Raw genomic sequence first — 23364 nt, 5'->3', positions numbered from 1 at the left:
GGATGAAAAGTCCCCAAGTGAGATTGTAACTTGTTTGACTTCATAATATCAGATGATAATATTTTGATTCATGCAACAAACTGTGATCTCTCTTCATTAACCACCATTGACTATTACTTGACCATTACTGGTCAAGCCCAGGGGCAGATAGTATTTTAAGTCTCTGTTGATTCATCATTGTTTCACATTGGTCAAAGTTTTATTTAGCTTTGCTGAAAAACTTAATTAAAAGGTAGAAAACAAGCCACCGCAACTGTCACGCCTTCTCAATAGATAAAATAAACATCTTTTACACCTTTAGAGAATCACCAAGTATCTAAAACTTAAAAGGAAGCACAATAGTCATGCAATGCGGAGAAACCATGAATAACCACAAACAGAGCAGCAACCGGTATATGGACAGGGGTGTGGGTGTGTGTCTGTGTGTAAGTATGTTTGATTGCCTGGGTGTGTGTTTACTATATATTAGGGGTGAGTATGTTAGGTGAACGTGAATGCAACCCTGTCCCTGATCAGGAGGGCCCTAAGTCCCAGAAAACCAGCAGTTAACGCAGGAAACATAATGTTTTCACATCTGAAACATTTAAATACAACTGAACTAATTAGTAGGAACTTTTCTTATAATTGGCTTCTCCTTCCTCTTTATCTTCACTTCGGGAAAAAAAAGGGGGGGAGTTGCAGTTCAGCTCAACTAAGGGGAAATAGTCGTTTTCTCCTTGATTCTCCTGCTGTATGCTAAGACGTTTTCCATAATGCAACATTTCAGTGCTTCATCTGAATGACTTTTTAAACAGCCATGTTATATTCCACTCTTTTTGTGTAATTTATTGGATACAGCAGATTATTCTATCATAAACATTAGTTTCGTATATGAGCATTTTTATAGACTTCTGAGAAAGTTATCAGATAATGTGTATTTAATTGGGTGTGTCTGTGCTGTGAGTCGGGAATGTATTTCCTGATAAACGAAACTTTAAAGGACTGAAAGGAGCGCCGAGCCGCGCGCGCGCGCAGCACAGACCGGAGAGGAGAGCACCGCTGGAGTGTCACGGACGGGACAGAGACCTGGCAAAAATGTCTGCTTTTTTCACCGGTTTCATTTCTAAGGTAGGAACATGATTGTTACCTCTTTTCCGGAACAAATGTATATTTCTTAACACTGCACGGTTAAAGTGAATGCCACTTTGCACTGGTCGCCATTTTTACCACTAGTTTTTATGACTTGTTAGTTGTGTGTTTGTAGCATAGACTGTAAATAGGTTTGTAGCCTCTGGCCACATTGTTTTTAAGGAAGCGCCTGTTTCCCGCTTGTTTCGTGGTTTTTCTAGAAACATGGAATTTGTTATTTAATCTGATACGTTAAAGTGAGGATGGATTGGCACCATAACGCAAGGATGTATCCGTTTTTATTGTTTATATTATTGTAAATAATGATTGCACTTAGACATGTATATGCAATATATTTCTTGTGAATGCCGATGTATAATCCTTTAGTTTATATGAGCAAAGAATTGGAGGAAAAGGTGCCTGAAGATTCACACGCCTTAACAGAACAAACGGAAACAATAATTGGGTTGATATGAAAAGAGAGACTCATTTCAGATCTTTTTTTATTGCCCTGTTTTTCAGAGTAATCTTTTGTTGTTGGAGTGAGCAGCTGCCCACTTCCTCAGGATACACCACAAAGGTACAACTCGTTGTCTTGAAGTCTTCACTGTCCCAGTTCTGTATTCTGAGCTTGAGAGAGCTACAAAATGTACCTGATAGTGGCAGGGTTGTGTTGTACTGGAGCTTTTGAATAGGTTATTTCCGGTATATTTGCCCTTGATCTCAGGGGAGGGGAAAAAAAAAAAAAAAAAAAAAATCTCCCCATTTTCTTCAAGTAGCCCACTGTTAATTTTTTATGTGCTTAAGACCAGGAGTAAGGAGTTGTGTGCCATATTCTGAAAAAGAGACACACATTGAACATGAGATGAAAAAGAGCTGGTAATTTAGACAAGTATACTTATAACACTAAAACAAAATGGCAACAGAGAGATGCAATACTGTCCAAGTGAGACACAAATCAAACAGGAATTAATGTACAATGTATCCAAATAGAAAATGTATTCAAAATAAATCAAACAAAACAAATAAACTTCACAACAAAATTATTTTTTAAAAAAAATAGATCCAGTTGTAATTAAATTCTCAACTGTGAGATGTATATTGTGATCTGTAACAGGGCTAGAGTGGGGGCAGAGGGGGCGGCTTGCCATAGGGCCCCCTGACAAGGGCACAACCATAGACCAATATGAAAGATGGACGGAGCCTTCGACAGTAAAACGTGAAGCCTATGCGGAAGTGCATAAAACTGCAGTTCCCCCTTCATCCGCTAGGGGCTGGCTCCAAAACAGAGCAAATCCCCATAGACTCCCATGTTAAAAAGACCTACTTCACGGCAGAAATAAACATGTTTACAGCCTGGTTCAAAAATCCATTTTCGGTTTAATAGGTCCTGTTTACCTTCATGACAACTGTGGGGGGAGTGAATTTTTTTCTAACTTGCCCGTTTAAAAGTAATTTAATCTCCAAATTCTGCATATATAGGGGCGTTTCCTTTTGATTAACAGGTACCAATCTCCCGCTTCAAGTAACAAGAACACAGAACAACTGCGGTTTTTAGCCGGTTAACAACGTGACTTAGCTTTAGCCCTCTTACCTCCGTTAGCTGGTTAGCTCCTGTTATCTCCAGGTTAGCTCGGTTAGCTCTTAGCTACAGTCAGTTCTGAGTTCGCTCGATGTCAGTCATCCACCATGACGCTCACAGCCCCCCTCTCAGCTCCACCTCTTTGCCCATATCAGTATTTTCTGGGTGAGACGACACTCATGCCTCTGCCAAGATGGCGATGGTAGGAACCGCCCACTGAGCTTCAGTTCAGCTCTTCAGAAACCTATGGGTGACGTCACGGAGGCTCCGTCCATCTCTATTTAGTCTATGGGCGCAACTGAAGCGATTCTGTTTGGATTTCACTTTTTCCTGCAAGGTTCTGCAGCAGTTGCTGTGATTGGCTCTCTAAGTAGCTGGTTTGCATATTTCCCATCCTGCTTTGCAGTGCTCCTGTTAAGTTCTGCACAGTCAGTTAAAATGTTTGTGCACAATATAAAGACTTTTCTCTCCATTAAGTAAGGAGTGGTGCCCTCAAGGTGCTGCTCAAATGATCTCTCAATGACATGTTATGTAAGTTACCAACGTGTTCTTCTCCCTTCAAACTTGGGCTTGAGCTCGCTGTTGTGACTTGACAACACCATCTGTTTTTTTTGTTATTCTAAACCTTCTTATGCCAGTGCTGGGTTGCAGGTGGCTTTAACCTATCAAAACAGATAGCAAGGTAGGTCTGTAAGAGAAGCACAGAGAGGGAAAAAAAGAGGTTTAGGAGTTAGGGTTAAATAGTATTTGAACATTCAAAATATTCAGATATGCAAAATAATGTAAAATTTACAAATACTGTTTGAGACTGTATACAACCTCAAATCATATCAGCATATGTTGTTTTTTTTTATATAAACACTTATCTCTCCAGGAGAAGTGTGGGGCTATCGTTCGTTCGTTCGTTCATGTCCATGTCCATGTCCATGTCCATGCCTTTGCTGATGTTGCTGAATGTTCGTGTTTTCATTTTAAGGTGACAGCTATCTTCTCACAGAAATAGTTCTATAAACCAAACTGCATGTTGCCCATCCACCCCTTAAAGACACACTGACAAAATTAGTGGCTTTGCCAAATAAACGCTACTTGACACAATGGAGACCTGAAACAGAGCTAAAAGCAATGTCAAAATCAGAAATTAATAAGAGGGCTTAGCACAGAAATTAAGTGTTATGTAGATACCAGAATAATCTGGCCTTTATTGCACTGGTGTTGGTAATTTTTTGTCCTATACATGTCTTGTCAAGGGTAATTACTTGTTGAGTTAGATCAGTTATACATGCATGTCTCGGATTATAATTATGTTAAAAAATATAGTTTGGTGGACCAGTTAATCTTCAGATTTCCTCCTGCACACACATCAGCCAACAAGGAGCAAGAAATTATGCACAATAAAAACAAATATGCTTTACTGTGAATTTTTGAGGAAAAAATGTAATTTACATGTTTCAGTCAAAATTTTACGAAACAAATGCACACTGGTGCATCTAATCAAATAGTCTGTTGGTACACAAAATGATGTCATTAATGAGCCAAGTCCTAAAAATCCACTATCAGTGTTTTATGGGGAATTTGGCTCAGACTATGTTAGATAATAAGACTGATAAAGTAATGGTACCTGAAAGATTATTACTAACTCAATTGAAAATGAGATATGTTTTATTTTTCAGTGAGATGGTGATGATCGGTAAATGCCAACACTGATGATGTGATAAAAGAAGGAAAACAAAAACATGGGTGAGTTTAATTTAAACAAACAGATTGGTTTAAGTGAGATGTACTTTTCTGATACTAACACTATGTTCAAGTCTTAATATAGAAGAAATCTTCTTGTGTACTACAGGCTTTCTTAGGTTAAACAGGTCAGATTTGCCTCAGATGTTGCTGATGGCTAAACCAAAACTAACATTTCCAAATAAATGCTATGATTACTTTCTACTTACCTCATGATAAAACAGTATGAAATGTGTAAATGAAGTCCTAAGTGGGCATTAGAAATCTTGGGACTGAATGGTACCTACAGACTCGAGTTAGACAAGTAGGAAGCTTAAGCCAGAACAGCACATCATGTCTTTTTCATAGAACAAATGGACGGAACAAATTTGGACTTATCTAAAGTATGTGCTACTACCAAACATTGATAATATTATATGTATATATAATAAATAAATTCATTTAATCTGTATTTCTTTTCATTGTTCAGCTGACAAACTCCCACCTTCACCAAAGATCTGGACTGAGTCTGAAGTAAGCAGCTGGCTAAGAGAGATTGGACTGAAGGAGGAGTACATAAAAAAGCTCCATGATGAAGAAGTAAATGGACAAACCCTCATTGCATTGAATGAGAACTTTTTGAAAAATGATATTGGTATGAAATCAGGGCCGGCCCATTTGATTATTCAGAAAAGAGATGAACTTCTCAGCTCTCAGCAAAAATGTCAGATGAACCAAAAGCCCACTAGTATAAAAAAACCTCAGTCGGAGCAAAAGATTATTCAGAAATCAGCTCAGGTTCTGTCTTTAAGTAGTGACGGTCCTTTATTACAAGTTTCTAAGAAGGATCAAGATGCTCTTGAGGAGAAACAAGCTGCTCAGGAGCAATGCATGCGGGGTTCAAAGGATGACTGCAAACCACGACCATTTGACGAAGAAGGGATTGATTTCTTATATGTAAAGCACAGAGTGCTGCAACCCGAATCCGGTGCCTTCAACTTGACAGCTCCTTGTCATGAATACAAATCTTTTGCTGTCGCTGCTACACTGGACCGTACAAGACTCCAAACTAAGTTTGCCAAAGAGGTACTTAAATTTGCAACTGGCTGTATGAATATCAGATCAAATGGGACCATACACTTTGGTGTGATGGACAGCAAAGAGGATGTAGGATATGTGCATGGAGAGATAATTGGGATCCCTGTGAAAGAGAAGGACATTTATGTAGATGCTTTGGATTACATTGAAAGAAGTTTTTCCTCTGACAAAGAGCATGTGCGCCAGTGCGTACGACCTCCAAGATTTATTGAGGTTGTAGACCGAGAAAGTACTGAAAAGAGGTATGTGGTAGAGGTTGACATTGTGCCTTTACTAAGTATTGTGAAGAGCAAGGTGTATACTGTCCGTTTGCCAAACTTCAAAGAGACAACTAACAAAGTAGAATTTGAGAAAGAAACTATTCTACGAAGAGTGGGCTCAAAAACTGAGTCAGTGAGTGACAAAGATATAGGTGATTTCTACGCGCGGGTCAAAGATCGTGACACTCAGAGAGATGAAGCAGAGAAAAATCAGTTCCTGAGCTCTCCAGATATCTGTCAGGACCTCGGCAGGAAGCTCACAATGCTGCTGACTAGTGGAAAGAAATTCATCGAAAAGGAAAAATGGTTCATACTGGTCACAAACAAATTCAAACCGGATGATCTTTGCAACATTGACTGGCTGCTCAGCATGAACGTGTTCTGCGTGTTTGACTTTGACCCAGACTCTAAGATATCAGGTCTTTGCAGTAGATACCTCCAGCACCATGCCGCAAACCTACATTTCCTGCAGAACTACAGGATATCTGGTGGCACAACCATGAAAGAATTCACAAGCCACTTGCATCTGTTTGAGCAAACTAGTTGGATTTTTTGTAATGGCCGCACTGACTTCAAAGGAAATGAAACTCCATGTGATGAAATGACCTGGATCAAAACAAAAATGACTTTCCTGCGGGAATCTGTATCTTTGATCTGTAAGCAGATCTTGCCAAAGGGCACCTTTCAGGTAATTTTTCTTCTCACATCACTGGTTGAGAAACCCCTCTTGCACACCTTCTACGAGTTTTTCACAGACATGGAAGGCCATGAAGACATTGTCTGCATCTGTGAATCTGAGAAAAATTTCCAGAAGTGGCAAAGCTTTGCAGAGGCTTCATGTTCAAAAGAAACTGTGAACAATTCCAGTGTTGTGGGGATGAAGATGAGTCATGTTAATGCAACTCTGCAGCATGTCCAGCCCGTAAAAGCACGTGTCAGCAAGCATCTTCCAGTCTTTGTCAAAGGGACATGTCTTCTTGAAACACTGATAGAAGAACAGATGTATTCTCTGGAAATTCTCACAGTTAAACATTGTGATGAAACAACCAAAGATTTTATCAATGAGGAGAAAGTAAACATTGAAAAACAGTTCTACCGAGGTGGGAGAGTCACATGGTTGAACTTCTGGCTTGCTGAGCACAAGTATGTTGAAGAGGTAATCGAAAGAGATGCCTATCATGACACCTTAAAACTACTCCACGATGCTTTGAAATTTAATGTCGATCAAACCCCAGTCAACTGCATAAACATCTACCATCACCCGGGAAGTGGTGGAAGCACTGTGGCAAGACAGGTGCTGTGGAACAATAGAAAAGATCTGAGATGTGCGCTTGTTAGACCTTCATATCCAACTTCTGTTGTTGCACAACATGCAGTACAATTAAGAGAATATGAAGAAACAGATCCACAGAAGTGTCTTCCTGTGCTGCTTCTCATTGAAGACACGGACAAAGAGTATCTTGATGATCTCAGGAATGAACTAGAGGTTGCCATGAACATCAAACGAATTAAGTTCGGAACTCTGTGTTTCATTTTGTTGAGCTGCAGACGGTCCCATGATCCAGAACGGAGATGCAAGGAGTCTCCATTACAGAATGTGGCTGTTACCCACAAACTCTCTGATCAAGAGAAGAGGAAGTTTGCGGGAAAACGGCAAGAGCTCGAGGAGCGATATGAGCCACAATTCATCCTGACGTTTGTTTTGATGAGTGAAGGATTCTCTAAAGATTACATTCAAGGCTTTGTGAAACATTTGCTCCAAGACATTGAGCGGCACTCGGTTGTCACTCGCCTCATGCACTATGTGGCATTGCTGAACACGTATGTTCAGAACTCTTTCATCTCCCAGTCACATTGTGAAGCTTTGCTTGCCTTGACCATTCACATGGAGAGATTTCGCCAGCATGAGTTTGAGAGGTCCCTCAATGATCAGGCTAAACTAGTCTTCTTGCACCTCAGAGATGACAAGACGTATATTGAATCAATCAGAATCATCCACCCACTTGTTGCAAAAGAAATTCTTCAACAGCTTCTGGGAGACCAACAGACCCAAAGCAGTTTGGCGATGAATTTGCTCTGTGAGAATGTGCTTTTTGAGCACAGATTTGGAAGGGAGGAGTATCTGTCATTTTTGAGACAGCTCTTCATAAGACGATCTAGAATAAGTAAAGGGGACGAATATGACAGTTTCTTCTCGCCACTCATTGAGCACGTGTGTGAAAATGAGAAGAACCCCAACAAAGCAATTGAGTTACTCAAGGAAGCCTTCCAGCGTTTTCATCAGAATCCATTCTTTGCACAACAACTTGCTCGTCTTCATTATACATATGAGAAGTTTGAAGAGGCAAAGCACTGGGCAGAGACAGCAGCTAAACAGTTGCCCAACAACTCATACATACTAGACACAAAGGGTCAGGTATATCGGAAATGGTTCCAAGCAAAATGCAAAGCAATTGAAAATGACAATATACCAAAGACAGCCCAGAATACAGCAGATGCTGTAGAAACTGCCCTTAAAGCCCTTGAGTGCTTTCAGGAATGTGAGAGAGCAACTGATGCAGATATGGAAGATGTCAACAGTTCAGGGTTTTTTTCTGAAGTTGAAGTTGGATGCAGCCTCCTCAAACTGATCTCCTCACTGCAGTTGTTTGCTAACAAAGCCAATGGCCACTCAGAATGTATGAAGTACCTGGTGACAGATTACATTCCTGAGGAACTTGAAGGAATATGGGAACCATTTCATGGTCGTTTGAAAAAACTTCACAAAACAATGCAAGATGCCTTGGAATGGATTTCAGAGGATCTCAGTTACTTCCAGACAGATATTGGTGCAGATGAAGAAGAGACCCCTGAAAGTCCTGAAGAGAAGATTAGCCATCCACTAACGTGGTTGGCCAAAAAATCGTCAGAGTATGGGAAGTACTTTAGTGAAGCAGATTCTGCTGCACTTCTGCAACAAGGCCAGTTAAACCCAGCAAAACTAACCCCATTCCAAAAACGTATGATTATTTATCACCTTGGTGGAGGCAACATCATATCCATCCTCTCCAAGCTAACCGATCAAAGGGATGCAGTACGCCGACTAGAACATATCCTAACTCTCTACCCTAGCAACCCATTAAAGGCCAAATTTGGTCAAAGGGATGTTGTCAATTACATAGCGGCTCACATTTCTTTGAACTGCCTGTCTCCACAAGCTCAAAAGGTCGCTCCTCAGAAAGATCTACAGGCTCTTTGTCGTCAGCTCCCATCCGATAAAAGGAAATGCTTGCCAACTGCCCTCTTCTTACTTACCTTGCTATTCTGGCCAGACGATCATGACACAGACCATGAGAGAGAAAGCAAATATGAAATTGTGCAATCAGCAGTTGAGCACCTGGAAAAAGAATACTGGACCAAAATGAAAGACATTCCTCAGCGGAAAAGAAGGATTTACACACACTTTTTTCTCGGAAATGGCAACGGGTTGGATAAATTTGTCCACAAGAGGAAGTTTGACAAAATCACAAAAGGCTTCTCAGTCTCTGAAAAACGCATGAAATGGTTCAGTGGCGAGGCATGGAAAAGCCCAGAGATCGCCATGATGCTGAAACGTGTATCTGGGTGGACTGAGGATGGAGTGGTGTACCTTGAAGGCCCTCAGAAACGAAGGTTCAATATCCTGCCACTTTTTGTACCTTCAGTGCCACATAGTAATGAAAACATTACCTTCTACCTGGGATTTACCTTTAGAGGCCCTGTTGCTTGCAACATCCTTGTCAATAGATAGGTTGTCATTGGAAAATGTGCTGTGCATAAAGTTGATGAAGCATGAGCCAAATATCCACCATATTAACAAGAGCATGAGAAGTCCATGAACATCTCTTTTAAAAAACATTTCCATTAGGTTACTCATTTAGGCAAAGTTGGTTAAATATACTGACTGAAAAGTTGATGAACAAGGTTTGATGAAAATAAATATTTTTCTATGTTGTGAGGTCAGTCGGCATAGACACTATTTACACTTATGTTTTTTGTTTTTCTTTATTTGCAAATGTATGTAAAGTATACATAAAAAAAGTTGTGAACTGTCAAAAAAAAGTTAATTATATCTATATTGTAACTCACTCCAACAATAATGTATCATGAATTTAAGAATAATCTTGTGCAAATGCAAGTATAGGAATGGACAAGAAGACTTTCAAATATAAAGTACCCAAGGAAAACTGCAAGCCAAATCTGCATACTTGTGCTTTCAGCGGGATGACATTTGCTGTTGATGAAATGGGTTTTTTTGTTAACTTGTTTTTAATGATCTTTTAAACGTGTACTTGAGAACAATAATCATTTTTTCCTCAGTTGTGATTGTATTGTGTCATATCCTGAACAAATCAGTCTCAGATGTAACAAATAATTAAATATGAGACCCAGGTGATTAACATTTGGTTTTTACTTTTTACTTTGCTCAGTCTACATTAGGCTTTTGAATGATAATTTTATTTTATCTATTCTTTTTATAATAAATGATTTTTGGAATGATAACGAATTATTTATTTTTGGACTTTGCAAGTTATATGAACTATTCTAGAAAATAGAAAATACCCAGTATTTATGTCTTGATAAATTATGATCAACACAGGAAATGCAGAACACAAACCAAACTCTTGAATCTGTGCAAAGATACCTCCCTTCAAAGTAAAGACAAAATTTGGATTGTTAAAAAGGTTAGACAATCTAACTAAAGGGTGGTCAACTCCTGTCTTTCTGAGGGTGATAGGAGTTTCTCTGCTTCAACACAACTGACTCAAATCAATACATAACTAGAAAACTTGTGCAAAGCTCAATGTCAAACTGCACAAATCTGCCAATTAAGTCTGATGTATGTGTGTGTCAAGTTGGCCGCCGCTTCCTAAATTAAGTAGTTTATTACATAAATAAAATACATATAATTACCTCGTTTTAATGAATATGGATAACTCATTATTTGAATAAAGTGTGTAATATATTGTATTTTCAGTCAATGCATATATAGTGTCCATAATACGACTTTAATGTTTTACATTTTTATACAAATCTTTGTTACTGTGCATTCATAAAAATAAAAAAAAACATACTTTTTAATACGACACTTCATCATTTGGATACAAAGAATTAATAATAATTATTGCACAGATCTGTTGGCTTCATACAGCTTGACTACTGGACTTTGGAAGTGGTTTGTGGCGGAAATTGCTGTAAAAGTTTTTCAGTAGTTTTAAAGATTTCTGTCCCTTTAAGCTTGCCGTAGTGTTTACAGGAGCTTCATGGATTCAGCAGTTGTTGGGTTTTTGGTAGTCATGCTCGTGTCTTTATCACTTTTTAATTAAGCTTTTTCATGTTTGCTTTGCTGTAATGCTCCAGTAGTTACTTTTCCTTGCCGTAATTTGATTTTAGTTAAAAGCTAGCAGCGCCGAGAGAAATGTTCTTTGCTAGTTACAGCACTACCAGTCTATGGCTAAAACGGACCTAATATTTTCATATAAAAAGCTAAAGCAGTCATCTGGCTTCACTTCATGAGATGGCTTTACTGTCTGAACTGATTGTGACTGTACTCCTCCTCGCCTTGTCTTTGTTAGCATTCTTGTACAGCCACTACTTGTCCAGCTATGAAACCAGACTGGTTCGGTCAGTCGGTGATAACACAGAGATCACTGTACACACGCGGTCCATTTATAACGCACGAAAAACACAAAATATGTCAAAGACTGATGACCACACAGAGAGCCATCGTAAGTTTGGCATTTCCAGAGACGGTGAATGCACCATGGCCCCAGAGAGTCGGTTTGATTGTGGCAGGGACAGGCTTCTGAGCCAGGAGGAGTGTGAGGAGCGGGGATGCTGCTACTCCCCTCTGTCATTCCCTGCAGGACCACCTTGGTGTTTCTACCCCCATTCATATCCTGGCTACGAAATGGGTCCTCTCACTCCAAGCACACGTGGACAGACTGCCATCCTGACCAGAACCAGCCCCTCCTACCTACCTAAAGACATCTCCACTCTGAGCCTAGAAGTCATTGAGGAGAATTCAAGCTGCATGCACATCACTGTGAGTACTTAAAACTCAGTTTTTCCTCTGCATGACCAAGTAAGTATGTGATAAAGAAATCACAATAGTTATGCTGTTCTGTGATTTATTATAATTTGAAATAGGTTAATAACACAATTTTTTTTAAATGTATTTTTCCTTATGTGTCAGACCAAGACAAAGCGTCCTCTACATTTGTAGATTGTTTATTTGGTGGTGTTTTGTTTTCTTTTTTACTGAAATAATTATTTGGTTTCCTCTTAGTTTAAGGATCCATCTTCTCAGCGGTATGAAGTTCACCTCCCAGCAGGTATTCCTCAGAACGAAGAACGAAGACTGCAGGATGTCCTCTATACCACTGAATTCCAGTCCAACCCATTTGGTTTCATAGTGCGGAGAAAAACTAACGGAAGAGTGATGTGAGTAGTTTTGTCCACCTTTAATCTCAATTCATAAGTCATTTGCATAAAAATGTATGTCTATTAACCTACACTTACTTGTTGTAGCCACATTACTAGTAATGAGTTCAAATAAATGTTTAAAATAAAAAGTTTTATTTTATTTTTGCTTGTTTCTCTGCGTCTAGTATGAACACTACTGTAGCTCCCCTTCTCTTTGCTGACCAGTATCTGCAGCTGTCCACTTCGCTGGCCTCCTCCCTTGTGTCCGGCCTTGGTGAACATTACACCTCTCTACTCCTGAATCTCAACTGGACCTCTCTGACTTTCTGGAACAGAGACATGGCACCTTATGTGAGCCTGTTGCACTGCTCCTAAAGGTTATGCTAGTGAAGCCACTGATGTGAAAAAAAATTACACTCTTTTAATAAACAATAAATCACTGTATCACATGAAATCTTTGGACATACCATTTAACATGCCTGCCCCACTAACATTCTGGTCTCTTTTCTGTGAAAATGTCTGTCTGTACAGGCTGACAGTAACCTCTATGGCTCCCATCCATTTTATATCGTACAGGAAGGAGATGGCTTGGCACATGGAGTTTTCCTTCTTAATAGCAATGCAATTGGTACCATGCTACACACAACATCCCACTGCTTTCTGTCATTTGTTTTCCTAAAAGTAGAGAAGTACAATAATGAACTTGCCCACCCATTTAACACAACATTGTGTTTTATGTTATGCAAATGAAAGACATTGTTAAACATACCAGTGCTCTAATCGCTGTGGGCTGCTGGAAGATACAGTAAAACAGCAAAAAAAATGCACATAATACACTGTTTTTTTAAAATTATTTACACGTGTCTGAAATAAGTAAGCCAGCCAATCATTTATTTATAAAATATGCTATGTTATTTTTTCTGATTATATCTGAAAGAAAGATATTTAACATGTCTGTTGTCTGACATTGATGTTGTGCGAATGGACGCAATGTTTAGTGATTGGTTCTGAATTGTGTTTGTAGAAGGGATGTTGCAGCCAACCCCAGCTCTCACCTGGGTATCTACTGGTGGAATTCTAGACCTGTATATTTTCTTGGGTCCTGATCCCCAAAGCGTCATACGACAGTATCTCCAGATTGTTGGTATGTGTTTAACTGTGTGAGCAGCATTCAGCCACACATCTTAATCTGAAGGTCGCTATAAGCAAGGAACTTGTATAAGTACCAGAGATGTTAAGTTTTGAAATGAAAACTTGCGTTGTCTTTATTAAAAGGATTTCCCATGATGCCTCCCTATTGGTCATTGGGCTTTCATCTCTGTCGCTGGGGCTACACGACAACCAATGCAACCCGGAGGGTTACGCAACATATGCACAATGCTAATTTTCCCATGGTAAATGTAGCTCATATATACTGGTATTTGCAGACTTGTACTATACGATACAATTAAACAAACTGTAAGTCTGAATGTAGATGTCTGTAAATCATCATTGTCAAAGAAATTCATAATCTTGCTCCTGTGTTCCTAGGAGCAGAGTTGGCTCAGTTTTTAATGTGAATTTAAACTGCTGGTAAACCACCAAGACTTCATGAATTTGCCTCAGTCAGGAACACTCCATCACTCAGGTTTTATGTTATTGTGTATGAATGGTGCCAATAATAAATTACAGCCACATTAATTACATCCATAAAAAGCTGAAACCCTTGTGCAAAATGTGCAGAAGTTACATAATTATAGATGTACAAAAAGTTATATTACTGTTTTCCCCGTCATTTATATTAATTTTTTATGTAACAAAATGGGTAAGTGTGCCAAAAATAGTTAATATTCAGTTTTAGCCTCCTTATTAAACACTTGTTAACAGTTCAATTATTTTCACCACCAGGATGTGCAGTGGAATGACTTGGATTATGCAGACAAGCGGAAAGTGTTCACCTTTGACCCCCGGAGATTCGGAGACCTGCCGGAGATGGTGGAGGAGTTTCATAAGGAAGGCATGAAGTACATCCTTATTCTGGTGGGACATTTTTTAGTTTAATGACCTTAGAAAGAATAGAATTTAATTGTCTTGTTTCAGTTTAAACAGAAGGCACTAAACATAGGTTCATTCATGTGATTACAGCATTTTGTAGTTCTGTAATTTAGTAGGGAAATTAGATGGATGCAAAGGTATCAAGGTGGTAACTGAGAGTTGTTCATGGTTTGTGCTTCAGGACCCAGGTATCAGCAGCACCAGTCTTCCTGGAACTTACCCTCCCTTTGATGATGGACTGAAACGAGATGTGTTCATTAAAAATGCTACAGGACATATTCTGATAGGAAAGGTAAGACCTGTATTTTTCATGCTTTCATGCTTATTGCTCTGAGGCATGTGCAGTATATCCATAATGTCATATTATCTGGGCATGGTTGTCAATGATCATGGTTGGTGTGTGTGTATGAAGGTTTGGCCTGGCCCAACAGCCTTTCCTGACTTCACCAATCCAGAGACCAGACAATGGTGGGAGGACTGCATCAGAAATTTCCTTTCCAAAGTTCCTGTTGATGGTTTGTGGATTGTATGTACATGTAAACATAGAAATACACATATCTGAAATTACATTATTCACAACTAAATGCTTTTCTGTACCTTCCCACCTCTAAATGAATAACTTGTATTGTTTTTTTATGCAGGATATGAATGAACCAGCTAGTTTTGTCCAAGGCTCAATGGATGGCTGTCCTGACGGTGATTTAGAAAATCCACCATACACACCCAGTAAGTGTTTTAAATTAGAGTGACACACAATTTGTGTTTAAAATTGTAAAAACAAACATGTAAATTAAAAACGCACATGAAATTAGGGCTGGCAAAGCCCAAGTGAAGCTCTTGGTGAAACTCATCACTGGTTTAAAATTAAAAAAAACAAACAAAACCAAAGGTATTAATATATGGTAATAAATAAAACAATATGGAAGCTTGATAAGAAACTGATACAACCAGTTATGAGTCAGTATCCTTTAATAAAACATAACACAAAGTTTATGATAAATTTGAGTGTATTTGAGAGTATTTGTTACTCAGTTTAAACTTCATTTGTATAAAAGTTGATGATTTAAGCTATTGCTTTAAAAAATAATCCAGTTTGGTGTTATGTTTTATTCACATTTTTAAGATTTTATATTATTTTTGCAGGGTAGTTCTAATAGTCTATATGCATCTTCATCAGTATTTATGTTTATAAACTAATGCTAATTGTCAAACAGAATAACTATGCACTGTATTTATGTGAAATACACCGACAGATGTTCTGTTTTCACATTGGCACCTCCTTCTTAATGCTCTACTAAATCTGGATGAACTGGATTAATGTTATCAGTCAGTGTAATAATTAAATAAATATGACCCTAATTGAAACTGTTGCTGATAAAATATATGAACATTGCCTGTAAAACAGATTAAAACTATTAATTTAGGATTGTGTTGTGTAGGATGCAAACTGATAGTTTATATACACCCTGCAAATAAAACGCAATTATTTGAAGCAACATTAAACATTTTCTTTAGTTGAAAATGTTTCCCACTCTGCATCTGATGAATGTACCTCTTCCTTTTTATGTTGATGAAGTCATCTGGGATAACAAATTGGGGAGTAGGGTTTATTGGGACCAATGGACCTAGATTCAACTCCCCCAGACTGGCAATGGAAGTAAACGGCTGTGGGTCTCTGAGTAAAGCCCCTAACTTCCTCCTGGGCACTGGGATCTGGGCATCCTAGTGTAACTAGGATGGTTTAAAAGCAGAGAAAGAATATCCTCACTAAAATATACCAAATAAATAACATTCTGCTTTACATCTGGAAAGATAAATCTGAATTGTTACAGTGGTCCTCCCACTAGATGGCGCTGTAGGCCACCACCAATATTTAATTCATATGGAAAAGGCCAGCTGTGCAGTCCACAACAGAGCTGCTAAATGTCAGATGTAAAACAGCACATTCATTTATAATCTATGTGTTTCTCTAAATGTCTCGCAAACAGGGGTGGTTGGAGGCCAGTTGAACTCAGGAACTCTTTGCATGTCGGCTCAGCAGAAGCTGTCCAATCACTACGACCTGCACAATCTTTACGGACTCACAGAAGCCTATGCAACACACAGGTTAGCCAATGCAATGATGTACAGGATTAGTTGACCTGTTATAAATATGGTATTGGTAAAACTAGTTAAAAATGTATTGTTCTTTTGACACCACCTGATAGACAGTCCATAAATATATTTTTAGTCATTATATAACTGAAAAAAAATTTAAGTGTAAGATTTTTTGAAGTTCTGTTATACCTATAAAATGTCTTTTTATAATTGTTTTTAAAAGGACAAACTTTAATGACAGAACTTTCAGTATTGAATTGAGAACACTTTTGCCCAGTGTAAGATCACATGACTGCAGATGTAGTTGTTCTGTTCACTGTACATTCATCCCATTAAGTATGTTGCCATCCTCAGTGCTCTCTTAAGGATACAAAAAAAGAGGCCATTTGTGTTATCTCGCTCCTCGTTCCCTGGTATTGGACGCTTTTCTGGAGTGTGGACAGGAGACGTCAGGAGTGACTGGGAGCAGCTTCAGTTCTCCATCCCTGGTGAGTAAATGTACCTTAAAAAGTCAGAATCCTGCATTTTTGTCATTATGTTTACCATATTCATTAACATTTGAACTTATAAATGAGAGCTGAGTCAGTTTTCTTGAGCTTGTTTCATCCCTGGGTTTTGAACAATATGAAGATTTCATCAAACCCTGAAAGTTTTTGTTCTTGTTTTTTAATAAAGTCATCACAGCTAAAAGAGTAGATAGATTTGGAGTGACCATTTGTACCTTCTCTCGCCAGCGGTGCTGCAGTTCAGCCTGTTTGGGGTGCCTCTGGTGGGTGCAGACATCTGTGGCTTTGGAGGCAACACCACTGAGGAGTTGTGTGTGCGGTGGATGCAGCTTGGAGCCTTTTACCCATTTATGAGAAACCACAATGACAAGCCCAATGCTGTGAGACACACACATTGTTCATGAGGTTGACTGTGTGTGTACTGTGTGATTAAATATTTGGATATAAGTGTGTTTCTGAGTACATTTCTCTGCACATGTGTAAAGTTTTTCTGTAACATCTATCATGCTGTTTTCTGATGACCTTGAGGTCTGATAATTGCATTATTTCCCAAAGTGTTGTAAACAGAGCACTCCATCAGTTTCTTGTATTATGAATACAGGTACCTGTCTTTCCTCATTGTCTGTGTGTTTCTGTTTCCATGTCCGTCAGCCTCAAGAACCCTATGTGTTTGGGCAGAAGGCCCAGGCCGCCATGCGGAGTGCGCTGTACCTTCGCTACTCCCTTCTCCCGTTCCTCTACACACTCTTCCATCATGCACACACTTCTGCTGACACCGTTGCTCGGCCTCTCTTCATGGAGTATGTCATTTCTTCTCCCCTCCTCTCATTCTTATCCTCTGCTGCAGAATATATATATAAAAAAAGCATCATAGTTCACTTTTCATCTTTTTATCTGCTCCATGTGTGTCCTTGATGCTCAGGTTTCCCACTGACCCTAACTGTCAGACTATAGACCACCAGTTCCTGTGGGGGAAGTCGCTTCTCATCAGCCCAGTTTTAGAACAAGGAGCAGTGGAATTGAATGCATATCTGCCTGCTGGTATATGGTACAGCCTGCACAATGTGAGTCTTCACACAGTTTCACTCATTTTTTGTTGTTAACTGGTGAAACCTATAACAGCCGAGGATATCTTGACAGCACATGAAATCATTATCCCCTTTGTGTCTCCTCCAGGGTCAGCCCTTCCACAGTACGGGTCAGTACCTGCTCCTGCAAGCCGATCTAGACACTATAAACGTTCATGTGAGGGAGGGACATATTATCCCCCAACAGGTGGGTGACTGCACTGGAGGACACATCATCAGATAGCATCAGTCTGGATTGTTTTTTGTTCACTGTGGGAGAACATGGGATACATAAAATTTTTTAGAATAAAAACAACGCTATTAAACGCCACGAGCAAGGTTGCTGTCACCTGCAAGTATCAGGAAATCCTCTCTGAAGTTTGATATTTAAAATGTAGCTGATATAGGTTTAAAAGATTACATCATGTTTTGTTTAATCTTCATTTGCTTATGAAGGAACCTGCTTTGACAACCACAGCATCACGCAGAAAGCCTTTCTTCCTGACGGTGGCACTATCAGGAGGTGGCTGGGCATTGGGGGACTTGTTCTGGGATGACGGAGAAAGTTTGAACACATATGAGACACAGAATTATTGCTATGTTGTCTTCAGTGCTAAACAGGTAGGAAAGGGATAAGAGGTGTTTGCATTTGGAAGAGAGTAAATGCTAACTAAATAAGAACAGTTAGGGTTTTTCTTCTAATTTTCTGTACCTTTGCCTCAGTCTCAGATTGTCAGTGACCCACAGAAGCTGAATGGAGACTTGGACCATCTGGTGTTGGGGGGCGTTCAGGTATTCGGAGTGCCCTCAGCACCTCTCTATGTATTAGCAAACGGGGAAAAAGTCAATGATTTTACATATCATGCTGACACTAAGGTGAGTGTTGTAGGCAGTCAGCAATCCTTTCTTTGATATTTGTGATTTACAGCAGGTTAATGATTTCATGTGTCCATCTTCACTTGCATTTATATCCACTTGCTATGCTTTTCTATCCATCTTTGTATCTTTTTTCGTAGGTTCTGACAGTGACTAGCCTGGCCTTACCCTTGTCAAAGCCATTTACAGTCCAATGGGCTCTCTAATGCACCGTCTTTATTGCCTGTGGGCCTTAGGGATCCTTTGGCTTCTGCACTTCTGCTGAGAGGATCCACCATATTTTCCTGCAGTGACACCAACAGATTTCTTAGCGCCACTGCAATCCTACTACAGCTCATTATGCACCTTTTTGTGCTCCGACTTCTCTTTCAAGGTGACAATCTCTGTAACCAGCGGGTGTTTTTTTTTTATTTATTTTATTTTAAATGTGGTTCATCATACCACAGAAGATCTTGCAGAATGTGTTTTATTGGCTGTGCAATTTGCTGCTAACTTGTTTTTTTTGTTTTGTTTTTTTTATTATTATTTTTGGAAATAAATAAAAATTGAGAAAAAAACACAAGTTTGTGGTAGGATGTTAAATGTACTAATTACAAATGAATGCTTATGGTTGACACAACCGTCTTACAACTGAAGATTAATCATATTTATGCTTTTTCTCTAACTTCGTAGTTCACTGTTAAAACCAAACAAAAACAACTGTATTTAGCATCTTAGTTAGTACATAGATAAATAATGTGTTGCATGGATGAAAGCAGTCAGATAAAGGCAGCAGTGTTGCTGTGAGGCGATGCTCTGACTCCAGCTCTGGTCCTGATGCACCAGCTGCACCCCATCCTTTCCCAATGACCTTTAAAACGTCACTTATGATTAAAAAGGTCGTGTTTTATGATAGGATGGCTTGGATGACAGCTATATAAAACACATGCGTATTTGCTAATTTTCTCACATGGCGTCATGCTTAAATTTTCTTTGCATTTTCAATATGATATTACAATTCTTGGTAAGTAAAAGCAAAAAAAAAAAAAGAAAGAAAAAAAAGCTTTTTACGTGCCGGAAGCAGCTAAATAAGAGGCGCGGGGGGACTAGGTCTTGAGCTGGGAAGACAAGTCACACACATGACTAAGGAGTAGCAGGAAGTACAACATTTACTCTTTACAAATGAAAGCGTCCAGTTTCCTCTAAACCTGCAGACGACATATTCTTCTAAAGCAAGTTTACACTGAAGGTCTAACCGGAAGTAAGCCTTTGCTGCGTTAAAGACAGCAGCAGTCTGGCGTGTAGTGCCATAGTCGAGAAACAGGGATGAAAACAAGACAGGAGTTCGTAACAAGGCGAGCTACATCCACGGGAAAGCAGATAAAATCACCCCGGTTCGTACTGCTCGGCCTGCGGCTGCTCCATGACATGGTTGTCCGGTGTGGGCTGTAGACTGCTGCGGTGGGACTGAAGGTGAGACTCAGCCTCGTTTCCTCTACATGCTGCCGTCTATTCATTCATTTTTTAACCCCCCCAGCTGGAACAGGTGCCAGCTGTCAAGGAGAGCACATAAGATGAAAAACGAGCCGATAATGTTGCAGATTGTTACTGGTGGATTGGACAAACTTTAAAAGTAGCTCGTGAACGTGGAGATTGCTAAAAGATACGAGCGATTTCGTCAATGGTCTGGGCAGCTTAACTAAAATATTTATGTTAAAGGTAGGACAGATGGAGTCCCTGCTCGGGGAAATAGAGTAAATACTGACAGGCCTGAGTAAATAGGCTGTCCATCCTCAGCGGCTGACAGGCGGATGCTGCTGACCCGGTCCGGCACGCCTCTGCTGTACAAGCTGTTACTACTGAGACCTGTCCCGCCAGGACAGTACAGGACAGGGAGAAACCTCTTTCTCAATATAGCAAAGGTTTCTGTTAGTATAATCCACAAGACAAAATTCCATCACGTCAACCATACTTGCTATGGTTAAAGGTGTTTTGTACTGGTCTGACTTGCAGTTTTAGTCCTTAAATACCATAAATAAATAAATAGGTTTTTTTTTTACGACACATATTACAAGGATGACACGTGTATAAATGACATTTGAGATTACTAACTCGCTTTTCACCCTCAATCTCTGAATGTTTCCCAAACCATTCAAACACAACTATTAATGCACAATTTTGTTGCTTCACAGTTTAAAAAAAAAAAAAAAAAAAAGTAACCCTTTTTGATAAATCACTATTTCTGTGTGCATCGTTGGTGTTTTGTGCTGAAACAATTTTTATAGTTCATTATGCCCTCCCTTCAGGATCCAATATGAAGTTTGCATAGATTAATCACAAATGAAAGCCTTTCTTAATTGCAACTATGTGTTCATTTTCCCTTATTATACACATAAGTGCCTGCAGTGATCATGTATATTCAACTACTTGAACAAAATTGCTTTTATATGTCTCTAAATGTAGCAAAGACACAGCTCTTTTCCATTAAATCCACAGCTAAAGTTTCTTTTCAACTGTGAAAAGTCGACTTCTTTTTCAGCCTTCTTTGTGTATGGTGTCTTTACAGCCCCCGGCGTGTTGGTGTACAGCTCAGATAAAAAGGGGGGGGGGGTCAGAATTGGCTCCTCTACTCAAATGTCAGCATGACAATTTAATTAACTTTGCCCAGAGGTGAGAAGCTGAGACCCTGGAAGTTTTCGGCTGTTACACTTTTCAACTGAACTTTGATGGCCCAGGTTTTATTTACTTTTCTTTTTGTGTCAGGAAGTAAAAGTTATAAGATGTTACACAATCTGTGGGCCACAGTTGGACTACAGTGATTCCAGTTTGGTATTGCATGAGTTATGTGAAGAACATTAAAAGGTCAAAGTAGAGAAGGAGAGTGTGAGCACACGGAGGTGTTGACACCAGTAAAGATGAAGTGAGAAGAAAGGAGGGACAGGACACTTTCCCTTATCGGCAGTTCTGAACATGAAACTGGTCACCCTGCAATTGCATGCTGACCAGAATAACTATAGCATAGAAGCACAGCAGAAAGTATGTTATTACTGTAATAAAAACAACTTAAAAACACAGATGTGTGACATATTTGAAAAGCAAGCTTGTCCTAAGTTGCCCTGTATGTCTGTGTGGACGTCTTGCAGGAGTTCAGAGTATGCAGATGCTGCATTTGCTTTAAAAGTTGCAAGCAGACTAGTCTGGGGAAGCAGAACTTGTACAGTAAATAACTCTGTGTTGGTCATTGAAATTAATCTCTAGTCTTATGTGATGGATTGCTGTTTAGAGCAACTATTGGGAAGTAAACTATACAATCAAAGTATTTTTTTTTTTTTTTTTTTATCAACCAGTTAGTTTTCTAGATGTGGTCTGATTTAGGAAAAATCTAAAAATATATACATCTCACCTTCACATTTTAAATTGATTGCTATAAAAGGTGCAGCAGTTTGTTAATCAACTACTGTGTTTTGATGGAGGATAAACATGTTAGTGTTTTTTATGTGTTAAAACTGTGAAGGTTATGTAAACTTTAGCTTTTTGCCTGTATTCAAGTGCACTGATCATGGTCTATCAATTTGTTTTCTGGTTTTGGATGAATGCAAAATCTTGCAGTGAACTTTCCTTCTGCAGTCCCAGATTACTGACATCTGCAAAAAACACAGAGCCATGTTTTTTTCAAGATGCTCTGTGCCAATGATAAATCCCTGACCAAAAGACAAAAGCCCAATTCAGCTTAAAAAGTCAAAAGATGGCCCACAGCACTTCTCTGTAAGGTTGTGCCTAGACTTTGTGCCAGCAGACTTCCTGCGTTAGGCCTGACAGAAGGAAGTGGGGTGCTGGCTTAATCAAGCAGTGGTAAACATGCCCCCTGAGGAAAAAGGAGGGAACATTCCTAAGATAGAGTCAGGAGTATGTGTCAGTGTTCAGCCAGCAAGAAAACAAGGTTATAGACATGGATTGGATCCATATGTACAAATGCAAAAACCATGGGTAACACTCAGGGAAGAGATCAGTGAGTTGGACTGTGGAGCAGGTGAGGCAAAGAAAATGTTTGATTTTGATTGCTTTAAGTTTTCTTTGAGTCTGGAGAGCCAAAGATCCCCTTCAAGCTTTTTCAGAGAAGAAAGTCTTCAACATGTGGAAGCATCAAAAGAGCGTCTTCATTTTTAGCTCCATGTGAAGTTTGTTTCATCACATAAAGATCTCTCGCAAAGCAGACAGTTTAAACACTGGTGGTGTGACATGCTGATCCCTGTTCAGCACTGTTGTCAATGACATTTGTTGGCTCCCGATAACCGCTCGGAATTTCACACGGATGAAGTAGAGTGTGTTTGTGTAGTGTATTTTTTTTTTGCGTGTGCACACATCAGTGTGTCAGTGTGCTGTTTGCAGAAGGTGGGACACAGGAGCTGTGACTGTGTTAGCTGGCGCAGGTGCACGGCACAGAGAAATGCTGAACAAGTGCAGAGAGAAGAGGGGATTCCAGGGTGGAGCGCTGCAGTAAGGACACTGCAGTAAATATTAGCAGTAATGTGACAGAGTGAAGTGTGGATGTGTGCAGGTTTACAGCATTGTTGTCCTTAAAATGTCTGGTTATTTATCCA

General features: G+C 39.4%; 2 protein-coding genes across 2 annotated transcripts; both read left to right on the top strand.

Annotated features, from left to right (window-relative positions):
• Window positions 1-4422: 4422 nt before the first annotated feature.
• On the top strand, window positions 4423-9529 carry samd9l (sterile alpha motif domain containing 9 like; the record flags this gene model as incomplete). Its single annotated transcript, XM_079253058.1, has 2 exons — window positions 4423-4426; window positions 4893-9529. The coding sequence occupies 2 exons, from the start codon at window positions 4423-4425 to the stop codon at window positions 9527-9529; spliced, it is 4641 nt and encodes a 1546-aa protein (XP_079109184.1).
• Window positions 9530-11058: 1529 nt separating this feature from the next.
• Window positions 11059-19060, top strand: gaa (alpha glucosidase). The gene is made up of 19 exons (XM_079252243.1): window positions 11059-11824; window positions 12068-12222; window positions 12390-12555; window positions 12736-12832; window positions 13229-13348; window positions 13480-13598; window positions 14092-14223; window positions 14420-14530; window positions 14651-14764; window positions 14880-14964; window positions 16227-16344; window positions 16690-16823; window positions 17070-17221; window positions 17493-17641; window positions 17764-17905; window positions 18018-18116; window positions 18365-18529; window positions 18632-18784; window positions 18925-19060. The coding sequence occupies exons 1-19, from the start codon at window positions 11297-11299 to the stop codon at window positions 18988-18990; spliced, it is 2805 nt and encodes a 934-aa protein (XP_079108369.1). The 5' UTR covers window positions 11059-11296; the 3' UTR covers window positions 18991-19060.
• Window positions 19061-23364: the final 4304 nt, after the last annotated feature.

Source organism: Telmatherina bonti (genome assembly GCF_933228915.1).
Source record: "Telmatherina bonti genome assembly, chromosome: 14".
NCBI classification, from domain to species: Eukaryota; Metazoa; Chordata; class Actinopteri; order Atheriniformes; family Telmatherinidae; genus Telmatherina; species Telmatherina bonti.
This window is presented reverse-complemented; position numbering and strand designations above follow the sequence as displayed.

What these genes read in the sequence shown, in the direction of transcription:
- gaa (XM_079252243.1), top strand. Translation starts at nt 11,297, where the DNA reads ATGGCTTTACTGTCTGAACTGATTGTGACTGTACTCCTCCTCGCCTTG. An exon ending in ACAATGACAAGCCCAATGCT is followed by an intron (nt 17,222 to 17,492) that starts GTGAGACACACA and finishes CATGTCCGTCAG; the next exon opens with CCTCAAGAACCCTATGTGTT. An exon ending in GACATATTATCCCCCAACAG is followed by an intron (nt 18,117 to 18,364) that starts GTGGGTGACTGC and finishes TTGCTTATGAAG; the next exon opens with GAACCTGCTTTGACAACCAC.